At 40.7% G+C, this 13,980-nt stretch overlaps 1 protein-coding gene across 1 annotated transcript in view; it reads left to right on the top strand.

The window, feature by feature from the left end:
* DDX1 (DEAD-box helicase 1) overlaps nucleotides 1–13,980 on the top strand; it is a 38,268-nt gene that overhangs the window by 8,240 nt on the left and 16,048 nt on the right. Inside the window, 10 exon segments of the mRNA XM_021087822.1 lie at nucleotides 1,101–1,184; nucleotides 1,421–1,504; nucleotides 2,076–2,152; nucleotides 2,948–3,020; nucleotides 4,764–4,840; nucleotides 4,953–5,067; nucleotides 5,709–5,847; nucleotides 9,992–10,052; nucleotides 12,950–13,028; nucleotides 13,031–13,047. Of these exon segments, the coding sequence (XP_020943481.1) occupies nucleotides 1,101–1,184; nucleotides 1,421–1,504; nucleotides 2,076–2,152; nucleotides 2,948–3,020; nucleotides 4,764–4,840; nucleotides 4,953–5,067; nucleotides 5,709–5,847; nucleotides 9,992–10,052; nucleotides 12,950–13,028; nucleotides 13,031–13,047 (806 nt within the window).

The following is a 13,980-nucleotide window of genomic DNA, read 5'->3' as shown; positions in this document are numbered from 1 at the left end:
AGAATGAAAACTGACTTCTAAACTACTGCCTCTCTGGACAGCAGTTTGGCACTACTTATTAATATATATAAAATACATATTCATGGAAGGTCAATCTCAAAGAATCAAAGTACCAGCAAGCAAGGATGTACATACGGAGCCGTCTGATGCGGCATTACTTGCAGTGATGGAAACAGTGCCATCAAAGTAAATGCCGCCAGAATGGTAAACAAAGATTAGGGTGTATTCAAGGACTGTCATTTAGCCATGATGAAGAGTAAATCAGAACCGTAGTGTTGACTTGGCAGCATGTTCTCCAGGTGTCAATGAGAGAAAAAAACAGGATGCAGGAGAAGGTAGAGGGGCCTGAGGGGTCATGACAGAATGTACCCGTATGAATAAGAATTTATACTTTAAATAAATAGTGAGTGAAGGAAAAGGTGTGATAAAGTGCTTTTTTAAAAGTTTGTTGTACGTGCCTAATGGGATTTGCAAGCCTGAACCAGAACAGAAAAAAGCCGCATTAAGCACTGACTGTGACCTATAATGTAGAACTTCATCTTTTAGAGTCCCGATAGGAGTGATAACAACTGCAGGTTTTTTTATCCAGGCTTCTCCTGCTCTCCTTTTATGTTTCTGGATCCAGGGCCCGGGGAACCAGCCCGAGACAGTTTCTGTTGTCCTTTTAGCCTAGCATTCACTCAGACCCTCAGCGTGAAGAACAGCAAGTATTGGTGAGCAGGTGCTGCATCATTCTCCATCTCCATTTCTTTAAAGGACTCCGGAGATAGTTGTCTAAACCTGTGTTGGTGATGCAGCCAGCGTTAGTGCGAGTCAGGTCAGGTGCTGTGTAGATTCCTTTTTAGAATTGTTGCCACGCAGTCCTGTCCTGGTTAACAGATGACAGTGCCGAAGTCGTCCCAGGCCTGGGCCTCCAGGGGAGAATGAGGACAGTCACTGCGGGGAAGCTGTTGTCTTCCTGCAGGAATCAGCACATCCCCGTCTCTGGAACATTCCAGCAAGTAAAGGACTCATTAGTGAGGCTGAATAATACTCATTTCAGAAGGCATGCTTTCCATAATCCGTACTGACATGGGTTTCTTTGTTTTTCTCAAATCCAGCAATTGGGTCAGATGGTCTTTGTTGTCAAAGCAGAGAAGTAAAGGAGTGGCATGGATGTAGAGCTACTAAAGGATTGACGAAAGGTATTTGAGTAACATTTGTACCTGCGTAAACTTTTGAGGCAATGTACTAATACATGACCCCTGCTTTTAATCACTTTAAATCAAAGATGTGAAAAGCTTTTTAATGCTGTAAAAAGATCTACCATTCTCCATTTGGAATACACAAGTTGTAATTCAGAAATAGTGGGAAAGGGGCTCCGTGGTAAACGAACCTCGTGTGTAATTGACGTAAGTCTCACAGTATTTTGCCCTCATAGGGAAACACTACTATGAAGTATCCTGTCACGACCAAGGATTGTGCAGGGTTGGCTGGTCTTCTATGCAGGCTTCCCTAGACCTAGGTAAGTGTTTCTAAAATAAACTGAATTGAATTGTGGGTTTTAAGGTTTTGTTTTAGTGGGGAGCAAGATAATAAAACCATACAAAGCTTATATTTTAGAAATATGGGAATAATATTTACCTATACTCCTCCCTGTTCCAAAAATGATTTGAAGTACCAAAAAATAGATATGACAACATTATAAAGTCAGGAGAAATAAAATTAAGAATATGAGTGGGAGTTCCTGTCGTGGCTCAGAGGAAACGAATCTGACTAGTGTACATGAGGACACAGGTTCTGTCTCTGGCCTCACTCAGCGGGTTAAGGATCCGGCATTGCTGTGGCTGTGGTGTAGGCCAGCAGCTGCAGCTCCAATTGGACCTCTAGCCTGGGGACCTCCGTATGTCACGAGTGCAGCCCTAAAAATGACAAAAAAAAAAGAATACTATGAGTCAAGTTAATGAGTATAGTATATGCATGAATATGTACCACATGGTGCTGCAGAGGTGCGAGTTATCTTCAACTTGGAAACTTACGGTGCTTTGAACTTTATAGTTATTTTTAACACCTCTGTAAATGCTTTTTAAATCTAGGTACTGACAAGTTTGGATTTGGCTTTGGTGGAACAGGAAAGAAGTCCCACAATAAACAATTTGATAATTATGGAGAGGTGAGTTGTATTAATGATTTAATCATAGCGTTAATAAATTTTCTTAATTAGTCATGACATAGCTGAGGGTATAAAAATTCTCAAATTCAAGGGAATTTGGTGAATGTTTTCCTTGAGAAGTTCAGATTTGACTTCAGTGAAGGAATTAACAGTATGAGAAAAATGTTTTTCATTGATGCCGTTTATTAGCCCGTCCAAAGTATATTATTTTGTTTTCGGTTTTCTCCCCATTTTGATTTTGGTTTCGACTTTTAATACTTCTGTTCTCCTTCCTTATTTTTAATCATGTTGAATCTAAATACATTTGTTCTGGTAGTTTATAGTAATGTGGATGAGCCTTAATGGCATGTTGATTCTAAAAAAGCTTCTTTGATGCTTCTGCTATTACATATGACATGCTATAGTAGGCTTCTTTAACTTCTACCTTAGAATTTTAAGTAATTATTTTGAAGCACTAATGCATACTTCGCAGTTATATTTGAACTTTTTTTTAGTTGTGTTTTGCTTTTTAGGGCCACACCTATGGCATATGGAGGTTCCCAGGCTAAGGATTGAAGGGGAGCTATAGCTATTGGCCTGTGCCACAGCCACAGCAACACGGGATCCAAGCTGTGAGCTCACAACAACGCCAGATCCCCGACCCACTGAGTGAGGCCCGGGATGGACCCCACATCTTCGTGGATACTGGTCGGATTCGTTTCTGCTGCGCCACAACGGGAACGTCTGTATATGAACTTTTAACCTTATCTATAATTTTGCTTTTTATTAACAGCACTTGACTTTCTGGTTTTTTAGGAATTCACTATGCATGATACCATTGGATGTTACCTAGATATAGATAAAGGCCATGTCAAATTCTCCAAAAATGGTAAGCATTCTATGGCTCATTTTGTTAGAGAATATATATGATATCCAGTATTTGTGGGTTTTTTTTTTTTTTTTTTTTTTTTAATTCCCTCACTGTCTTATATCTTCTTTCCCTTCCTCCCTGCCTTTCTTTTGAGTGTTTTGCTGTGTGCCAGGCAGGCTGGTAGGTGCTGGTTTATCTTTAGGTAGGCAGAGATAGACAAATACCATATTATGTTAGGTAGGAAACATCTAAATCTGGGTGAGGAGATGGCAAGAGAGAGCAGTCTGGGGTGGTCAGAGAAGGCTTTTCTGATAAGGTGGCCTTTGAGTAGAAGTCTGGTAGAGTTGGGTGGTGGGCCATGCAGGTATCTTGGAAGAGTATTTCAGGCTGGGGGGCCCACTGATTGCAAAGGCCCTGAAATGAAAGTATGTTTGGGGATTTATTTGAACAGTGAGGAGCCCAGTGGGTCTGGAGCCCAGTGAGCAGCAGGGGAGGGTGTTAGCATTCTAGATCAGTGAGACGGTGAGACCAGCCATGTAGGGCCTGCTAGGCCATGACAGAGCCCGGCCATGTACGGCCTGCTAGGCCGTGATACAGACTTTTTATTTTGAGTGAGATTGGAAGCCACTGCGGTTTTGAGTAGAGAATCAGCATCGTCTTTAGTTGAATCTTGCTATCATCATGGCTGCTTTGAGGAAAACAGACTAGCAGGTGGGTGGGTGGTAACAGCAGTTAAGGGGCCAGTAGGATGCTAGGAGTTCTGTTGGGGTAAGTTAAGTTTGAGACACTTAAAGACACCTAAGCGATGAAATCAAGTAAGGTAAATGTACAAGTCAGGCATTGAGAGGAGTCATCAGAATTGGAGATACACCTGTGGGAGTCATTGGGCCATGGATGATGCTTAAAGTCATAGGACTGAGTGCGGTCACCTAGGAATGAGAGTAGATAATGGAGCGTAGAGACCTGGGGCCTGGGGTATTCTTGTGGTTAGAAGGTAGCAAATTGAGGAGAATCCAGCAGCCGCGAATGAGGAGGAAAGCCGGGAGGAGGAAAGCCAAAAGACATTGAGGTCCTGCAGGCCAGGCGAGGAAAGCATTTGAAGGAGGATGGGCCAGTCAAGTTGTGCCCAGTGCTGCTGGTGGGTCTAGTGTAGAAGGAGAAGTGAGAGCTGACTCCTGGGTTTGGCAAGTGGAGGTCATTCGTTACTGAGCTTGACAAAGAGCTGTTGTGGTGGAATGAAGGGCGATTAGGGGGCGCCTCACTGGGACTCAGTTCAACAGAGGATGGAATGAAATGAAGTGGAAACAGTAAAAGTGGAAATCAGGGAGTTTTACTACAGAAAAGAGGAGAAAATAAAAGATAAATGAGGAGTTGTGTGTTCAAGAAGGTTTGTCTGTGTTACTATGGAAGCTATTCTAGTGTGTTTGCTATGGAATATCTAGTTCAAGTGTCTGCTGAAAGCAATCCAGTAGGAAGAGGATAATTAAAATTTGGAGTTCCCTGGTGGCTTAGCCATTAAAGACTTTGGCATTGTCACTGCATGCTGTAGTGTGGCCAAAAAAAAAAAGAAAGTTGTAGAGGGGGAGAAGGGACAGTTTCAGGAATAAAGTAAAAAAGTGAAGAGGACGGTATCAGGCAGCACAGGTAATTCATGGTCATAGGGGCAGCAGGCGTGCAGGTGGGCTGGTAGATTTGATGGCATGAGCGTGTGGAAGTTCTTTTCTGGTGATTTCAATTTCTGTCTCTCTCTCTTTTTTAAAGGGAAAGACCTTGGTCTGGCATTTGAAATACCACCACATATGAAGAACCAAGCCCTCTTTCCCGCTTGTGTTTTGAAGGTAATCAGAAAAATTTTTCTGTGATTAGAAGCTACTTTAATCTTCATTATTTCACATTGGTTAGTTGGTTCGCAGGTTAAGAAATTTCATTTTCTCCTTTATTCAATGCCAGAATGCTGAACTAAAATTTAACTTCGGAGAAGAAGAATTTAAGTTTCCACCAAAAGACGGTTTTGTTGCCCTTTCCAAGGCATCGGATAGCTTCGTTGTCAAGTCACAGCACTCAGGTATGGCACCGGAGAGGGCGAGGATCTCAGGGACGGGGTATTAGGGACCCTCCAGTAAGTAAGGCTTCTGCTGGTGAGTTACACGTGCTCGCTCTGCGGGGTCAGTTGCGCATCTTTATTTAACACGTCGGTAAAATTCAGTTTCACAAACCTAATGCATGAAACTCCAAGTGTTTGGCTTCAGTTTAAGTACATGGTGATGCTGGTATCTCCTCTGTAGAAATTGTGTGCTTATTAAGCGCCGTGGCACGGTGTTAAGTGCTTTAGTTGCATCGTTTGCTCTTCACAACAACCCCGTAAGGCAACCTGAGGAGTAGGGACTCGAGGTCTCAGGACAAGGGCTCGAACTGAATTCACACCTCGAAGCTCACACTCGTTATCCTGCTGCTCTGTTAGATAAAGTCAGTACACTTCACAGCTTGTTTAATTGATCACAAAGCATAAAACCAATTGCAGTTACTACAAATAGGTTTAAAGAAGGCCTTAGTGCATTTTAGGAATCTTAGCTTTGGTCTATCTCCTGTACCCTTTGACAGCTGTTATTTGCATTCTTGATCTTGGAAGATTTGCCCTCATGGTTTACAAGTGAAGTCTTCTGAGGTAGGACCTGAATATATTCCCATCTTTTTTATTCTCTTAAGGTAATGCGCAGGTGGCTCAGACCAAGTTTCTCCCCAATGCTCCGAAAGCTCTCATCGTGGAACCTTCCCGAGAGTTGGCTGAGCAAACTTTGAATAACATCAAGCAGTTTAAGAAATACATTGATAATCCTAAATTAAGGTAAAGCTTCCTTTTGTGCTTAAATGCCTATTGTCTTATGTCTGAGGTGTTTCAGAGAGGACTAAGGTAGAAAGAAATGAGGTGTGTGTACATAGGCCGTGTATGAGTGTGTGAACATATTTAACTTGGGTATTTCAGAGCATTTAGTTTCTATATAAAACTCGTTTAAGTGAGAAAAGTTTGAATAAAAAAGTAAATCGAGATTTTTTTTTTTCATCTTACTTGAAGAGTCATGGTTTGGAAACCAGTGTCAGAGTAAGAATTAACTTTTTAAAGGGGCCATTTCATTCAGTGTTGGCATCATTGCTTCATTTGCACGGACAATGTATGTCACTCTGTTCCCAGCGTGTTAGTAAACTTGGTGAGGTTCATTCGAGCCTCTCACAGTGGTGACCTTCTTCCCCGTAGGCGTGCAGACTGGTCGGTCTAGTGCTGGGGCTCTCTCTGCCTTTGGGGGGCAGACCGTAAGTCTAGTCAACTTGGGGAGCTTCTTGCTCAGTAGCAAAGTCCCTTTTCACTTGAGGAAAGCCATACCATACAGGTAAACTGCTCTGTCAGTTGATTTGCCACTGAATTTTTATTAATTTTGCTTTTAATTGCCTTTTCTTACTGAAATATAATTCATGCTCCATAAAAGTCACCATGTAAAGTGTACAATTCAGGGGTTTTTACTGTGATCAGTGAGGTTGTGCAGCCATAACCACTAACTTCAGAAACTGAATTATTGCTGTCACATAGACCTCTGTTTTTAATATTGATCTTCTAAGTTAAACTTATTCAGGGGTAAATTTATACTTAGTAAAACTTTTTATGTGAAATTATTCCTAATTTTATTTTGAGGATTGATGCATTTCACTGTTTCAGTAACTCTCTGAATACTTAGGCTAGGGATCAGGATATAACAATGAGAGTTTGTCTTTGCTTTCATGGAGTTATGTGTGGGAATGTGGGGAGAGTGGAGGAAGGAGAAACAAGGGGAGTGGTTTGATGTGAGGCCTTGGGGTTATGACAGGAAAGTCATCACCAGGGTACGTAACCAGAGCACCTGCTTGGTTTTAGAGACTTGGGACTCTACTTAAGAGAGTGTTCTGGGGGAGATCCTGTGGTGGCTCAGCAACTTAGGAACCCGACTAGTACCCATGAGGATGCAGGTTCGATCCCTTGCTCAGTGGGTTAAGGATCCAGCGTTGCTGTGAACTGTGCTATATATCACAGATGCGGCTCGGATGTGGCGTTGCTGTGGCTGTGGTGTAGGCTGGCAGCTGCAGGTCTGATCAGACCCCTAGCCTGGGGACTTTCATATGCCCTGGGTGCAGCCCTGAAAAAAAAAAAAAAAAAGCGTTTGGAAGAATGTAAAACACTAGTATGAACTGGTTTTTATGCCGTAATTATGTGTAAAGATTAACATGCATCTGGACAAAGACTTGAAGATGGACGGTAAAATCTGTTGATTAAAAGTGGTAAAGTTGTGTATTTCTCCTTTTGGTCTTCAGTACAAATGAGCCCTTTCCTCCTTTGAGGACCCCCTTCCCTTCAGGCCCTGGTCTTTTTGTGAGCCTAACATATCTGCACCAGCCCAGTCCTTCCTCCTTGCACCATCCTGTGGGAGTTAGTGCTCCTTGTTGTAAACAGGCACAGCTTACTCCTCCCAGCTCAGGTATACACTCCTCAGGGCAGAGGCTGGTCTTTGAAATTCCTCAACCCTGCCGTGCTTTGCACACAAGCATAGATTGTTAGGTGTCTTTTTCTTCTGCTAAATTTATAGGGATTAATTTATCTGATTAGGAAGGTGGATAAGAACAAAGATTTGTAAAAAAAAAAAAATATTGAAAGACTTAGTTAGGGGCCATAGTTACCAAACCTGGGAACTTAAGGACCTTATTTAAAAACACAGATTTCTTGGTCCTTCCTTTGGAGATATTGAATCAGATTTTCCAGGATTCCTTTGCTTGTTTTTAAGGAAGAATGGCAGCTCTTCCAGGTGATTCTTAAGTAGGCAGTCTGGTGTCTGGTGTTACTGGATTTAGGATACTCTGGAGTGGTAGGTGGTTCGGGACTATGTCAGGGTAACAGACATTCACACACTAGAAAGAAAGGGTTTTCTTTTTCTTATTTACATTGCCTAAGGTGACAGTAGGCAACCATGAAGCCAGTTTTTAATCAGTTGTAGGATTTATGGGACTTGATGTTAACATCATCCGTTTTCTCAGCATTTTCTGGTATTTTTTAAACGACTGATCACATTGTGAATAAGATTAGTAAATGGCTGGTCAGATAAATATTTGGTAGCTACTTCTGGTTAAAAGTCATCTGGCTCCTCCAGGAAGTAACTTTATCTGCTGTTTATTGAAAGGAGACGATCTTTTTTGTGAATGGCTGTGGGTAAGATACAGTTCACATGAAGTGTACAGGTTGTTTTAGTTTTTATTCTGTTCACAGAATTGTGCAGCCACCAAAACCAATTGTAGACCGTTTTCATCGCCCTCAGAAGAAAGGGCATGCAGTCCCTCCTAGTTCCCTGCAACCGCCCCATCCCTAACCAGCCACTGATTTATTTTCTGTCCGTAGAATTGCCCATTTTGGGCATTTTATATAGATGCAGTTGGACAGTATGTGCTCTTTTGAGACTGACGTCTCTCATTTCGCATAATGTTTTTAAGGCTCATCAATATTATACCATGTATCAGTACTCAGTTCCTTTTTATTGCCAGGAAGTATTCCATTGTGTGCATAGACCACATTTCTCCTAATCCGTTCATCTGTTGGTGGGCACTTGGGTTGTTCCCACTTTGCCTGCTGTGCTAGGAACGTTAGTGTACAGATTTGTGTGGACATCCCTTTCCATTCCTCCTGGATATATGCCCAGGAGCGGAATTGCTGGATCATGTAGTAGCTTCCTGTTTGTCATCTTCGGGAATCAGCAGCTGTTTTTCAAAGTGACGGCACTCTTTTACGTTCCTGGTAGTAACGTGTGGAGGGTTCCAGTTTCTCCGTGTTCTCACCTCGTATCTGTCTTTACAGTTACGGCCTCCTGATGGGTGTGAAGTGGTATCTCCCTGTGGTTTTGTTTGTATTTCCCTGGTAGCTAATCATGTTGAACATTTTTTTGTGTGCTTTGCAGCCATCTATAGTGTCCTTTCAAATTCTTTGCCCACTTTTCAGTTGGGTTGTTGAGTTTTAAGGGTTCTTTATTCTGATTTAGATGGGTAGGTAGGTAGATAGATAGGAAGGAGACATATATGTAATATTGTGATTAGATATATGATTTGCAAATATTTTGTAATTCTGTGGGCTTTTTCAGTTTCCCAGTAGTATCCTTCGAAGTACAAAAGTTTTTAATTTTGATGAAATCCAGTTTATTTTTTCATTTGTTGCCTTTGTTTTAGGTTTTTTTTGGTACTGTAAGGGACATTGCCTAAATTGAGATCATGAAAATTTACCCTTATGTTTTCTTCTAAGAGTTTTATAGTTTTAGCTCTTATATTTAGGTCTGTGATTCATTTTGCGTTAATTTTTGTGTGTGGCCTGAAGAAGTTGTTGAACTTCATTCTTTTGCATGTACATGTTCATTTGTTCTACAGCCATTTGTTGAAAAGACTCTTCTTTCCTCCTATTGAATTGTCTTGGCATAAGGCAATCTTTTCTAGTATACACATGTTTTTGGAAGTATTTGGAATGAATAAAATTCAAACATTGCGAAAGGATATTCTGTGACAGCTAAGTCTCCTTTCACCTCACTACCCAGTTTTTAGTTTTTCTACCTGGAGGCAGCTTTTTAAAATTGACATTTATATATTCTTTCAGAGTATGTGTTTTATACACATACAACCGCATGTGTCTGTAAAGATAGACTGAAACCACATTTTGGGGCATGTGGGATTATGACAATACAGAAGGACATGGAGAAGAAGAATGATGTGTTCTGGGTTCCAGCTTTCATGTTCTCCTCAGTTACATTACCCTGTATTAACGTTTTATATATTAGCTACTGGAAATGAAGTGCCTTGTTTCCTGCTTTCTCCAGACTTTTGTTATAAATTCTTTCTCACTTACTCGATTTTAATATCACCTCCCCCAAATTGGAAACAAACAATACAGCAAGCTTGAATTTTTTTCTACATTATTATTCTGGTATTTATTTCAGGGAGCTTCTGATAATTGGAGGTGTTGCAGCACGAGATCAGCTCTCTGTTTTAGATAATGGGGTAAGTTGTACTTTAATTTTTAAAAAGTAGCATTATATGTTGTCATTTTGGCGATGTAGTTCTCTTGTGTTTCAAGAAAAGTCAAATGAGGCTGAAATTAGAACAAGGTCAAAAGAGTGTGTGTTTGTTCAGAAACCTCTTACAACTCTGCCTTTCCCCAAAAGTAGGTATAGCACGGCAGTCTCTTCCAAGCCCCTCATACAAAATTCCAACATATATGAAAAAAATTTTTTCCCAAGCACCTGAGAATTTCCTTCCCATTTTCATGCTTAAGAGTCATTACTTTAGGGATAATTGAAAAAGAAGAAACTGGAGCTGAGTAGAAAGGGAGGTAAGATGCACTGCAGAGAAGGTGGATGTTTTGGCAGTGATCCTTGGGAAGGCCGAAGGATGGTAAGGCAGTAATTCTAGTAGGAGGGAGAGGAGTTCAGTTTTGTGTAAGAGGAAGTCCTAAAGGGTGCGCAGTTTTGGGAGTTCCCTTCGTGGCACAGTGGTTAACGAATCCGACTAGGAACCATGAGGTTGTGGGTTCGGTCCCTGCTCTTGCTCAGTGGGTTAAGGATCCGGCGTTGCCATGAGCTGTGGTGTAGGTTGCAGACACGGCTCGGATCCTGGGTTGCTGTGGCTCTGGCGTAGGCTGGCGGCCACAGCTCCGATTGGACCCCTAGCCTGGGAACCTCCATGTGCTGCAGGAGCAGCTCAAGAAATAGCAAAAAAAAAAAAGACAAAAGAAAAAAAAAAAAAGGATCCGGCATTGCCGTGAGCTGTGATATAGGTTGCAGACCGGCTCGGATCCTGAGTTGCTGTGGCTCTGGCGTAGGCTGGCAGCTATAGCTCTGTTTGGACCCCTAACCTGGGAACCTTCATATGCCGAGGGAGCAGCCTTAGAAAAGGCAAAAAGACAAAAAAGAAAAAAAAAAGGGGTGTGCAGTTTTAAAAGACGAAGCTAGGACTCTGATCTTCCTGTCTGGAGAAGAAATTTGGGAAACTATTAGTTGCTGGTCAATTCAGATATAGGCAGAACTTCATAAAATATTTTGTATGTAGGAAGTAACTTTCTCCTTTAAAAATTTCTCTTCCATTCCCTTCCCTAAACATTTTATCCTTTAATTTGAACCACCTAATGTTGAGACATGGTGAGCAAATATGTTCTCCCTTGAGTTCCATTGGTGCCCCCATCCATTGAAATTTCATGCTGAATGGTTTAGATTTGACCTGGTGTGGCATATTCAGAGTGAGGAATCATATAACCGTACTTAACATTGTTCTAAGATAGTAGCATGCTGTCTGATGTGTTTTATTTTAGTGATTATAGGACAGGTTCATTCTCCATCTTGAGTCCTCAAACCCAAATTTATTTTCCGTAGATTTCTTGGCAGGAGTCAATTCTGTTCTACTTAGGCGAGCTAATGTATTCTTTCTGCTCTTCTTACCATCTTTACAATATTCTTTTATCTCCCATTATCCTCTGGCTCAACCTTAGCCCTGTGTTGTGTCTTATGCTGGGGGCAGAAATCAGCTTTGGGAGTTAGACATATAACTCTAATTTTTTTAATCTTTTAAAGTTGTGCAGTTATGCAACATGTAGCACTTAGATCTGAATAAGTGGTTGGCACTACTATCCAAGTCATGTAAATATTTCTCTCAGGTTTTTCTAATATAACTAACTTTTATTTTTTTAAACCTGAGAAACCTGGTGCCTGGTCTCTACCTACTGACCCTACCTACTGAAATTGAGGAGAGGAAACTTACATGGTGGTTTAGCATCCTTTGGTAAAGAGATAATTGCACTTAGAACCAGAATAGTATTTCATTTATTGCTGTGTACAGCACCTGTTACAGTGCTTGGCACATAGTAGATTCTTAATACATTGAATGGGTTTTATCTTCGTATTTTTCAAGATTGAACTGAGACTTGCTTGTAGTTGTCAGTGTAGTTCAAACAGTAACTTCAGAAATGTCTTTTCATGGATGTATAAATGCCTTCTTAGGGTCAAGTTAAAAGTCCATTCACATTTTCTCATTTTTCAAGGGGGGGAGATACTGAAGTAATGAGACTAGTGATAAATTAGGAGACAGTTATGTTTTCAGTCTAGAGTGGAGAAAACAAGTGAAAAAGAATAGAAATGATTTTTTATTCTTTCTTTCTTTTTTTTTTTTTAAGAGCTGCACCTGCAGCATATAGAAGTTCCCAGGCTAGGGGTCTAAATGGAGCTGCAGCTGCCGGCCTACACCACAGCCACGCCAGATCCGAGCTGCGTCTGCGACCTACACCACAGCTCATGGCAACATCAGATCCTTACCCCACTGAGGGGCCAGGGATCGAACCCACATCCTCATGGGTACTAGTTGGACTCATTACTACTGAACCACAATGGGAACTCCAGAGGTGATATTTTTTTATGCCTCTTGATAAAAGAGTAAAAGTTTTGAATTGTCAGAGTTATTGAATGATGTTGTATATAACCTTATGTGTACTCTCACACAACACACATCCATATACACATTTTAAAAATACTTAACCTTTATTGACTGCTTTCTAGAAATGAGCCAGACCTGCTAAATGGGTTATATACATTTTCTTACTTGGTTCTCACAATAGGCCTTTGTGATGGTTTTCTTCCCCACTTTACAGTTTAGGAAGAGGTCGTATACCAAATATTAAGTAATTTGCCCCAGATCTTAAAACTCACAGGTAGAGCTTACTTCAAAGCCCATGTTCCTAATCACTATACCATGGACTTGACTGAAAGGTGTTTGTGTCTGTGTATTTTATTTATTATAAGTTACTGTAATTATAAGTTATCGTAAGTTATTAGACTGTTGTTGGTTGCTATTTTAAGGTGCTTATAATAGTTCTTCAGTTTTCCTCAGGTGCTTTTTTGGGTATTTTTCAGGTGGATATAGTGGTTGGCACTCCGGGGAGACTGGATGATTTGGTGTCAACTGGAAAGCTGAACTTATCCCAAGTCAGATTCTGGTCCTGGATGAAGCTGTATGTTGAAATATACTCATGCATTTAAAAAAGATGTTTGTTTATGTTTTGGGAGATCAAATATGTGAAATAATGAAGAAAACAATGCAATTCAGTCATGATCCCAATACCTAGAGATAAACACTTAGCAGTTTGATATGTTTTTGTTCACGCCTTATATTTATGTAATTGCTGTTTTATGTAGTTAAGTTATGCGGAATCTGGGAAACTTTTTTTTTTTTTGGATGTGGTACATAAGTATTTCATGCCATTATTTGTAAATAATTTGTGAAGACTGTCTAATGGTCTCATTTGTGTACTGCATGGTTTATTTAATCACTGCCATTATTAGATATGTACATAAATAGGTTTATTTTTCACTCCAAATAGTTATTTTGTTTGTACATATATATTTTTTTACACATTACAGATTATGTTAATGTGTTTGAGGCTCTTGAGACATAGTTCCAAATTATTGTCAAGATGAAGTAGTTTCTCAACACTGAAGGTTTTTGTTTTTTCCTGTTAAAGCCATAGTCTGAAGGAGATGTCATAGGAGCTGTTAACTCTTACACTGATTTTAGAAAATACCAGACTATGGTTTGGTTATTTATTGTCAGCTTTTTTGTATTATAGTCACATGAAATTTAAATAGAAATTTATAGGCGTTCCCGTCATGGTGCAGTGGAAACGAATCTGACTAGGAACCATGAGGTTGCGGGTTCGATCCCTGGCCTTGCTCAGTGGGTTAAGGATCGGGTGTTGCCATGAGCTGTGGGGTAGGTCGCAGACATGGCTCTGATTTGGCATTGCTGTGGCTCTGGTGTAGGCTGGCAGCTGCAGCTCTAATTTGACCCCTGGCCTGGGAACCTCCATATATCGTGGGTGTGGCCCTAAAAAGAAAAAAGACAAAACAAACAAAAAACAAATTTATAACTTGTCTTTGAATATCCA

Source organism: Sus scrofa, chromosome 3 (assembly GCF_000003025.6).
Source record: "Sus scrofa isolate TJ Tabasco breed Duroc chromosome 3, Sscrofa11.1, whole genome shotgun sequence".
NCBI classification, from domain to species: domain Eukaryota; kingdom Metazoa; phylum Chordata; class Mammalia; order Artiodactyla; family Suidae; genus Sus; species Sus scrofa.
Note: the sequence above shows the minus strand (reverse complement) of the source record. Positions and strands in the feature narration are given on the sequence as shown.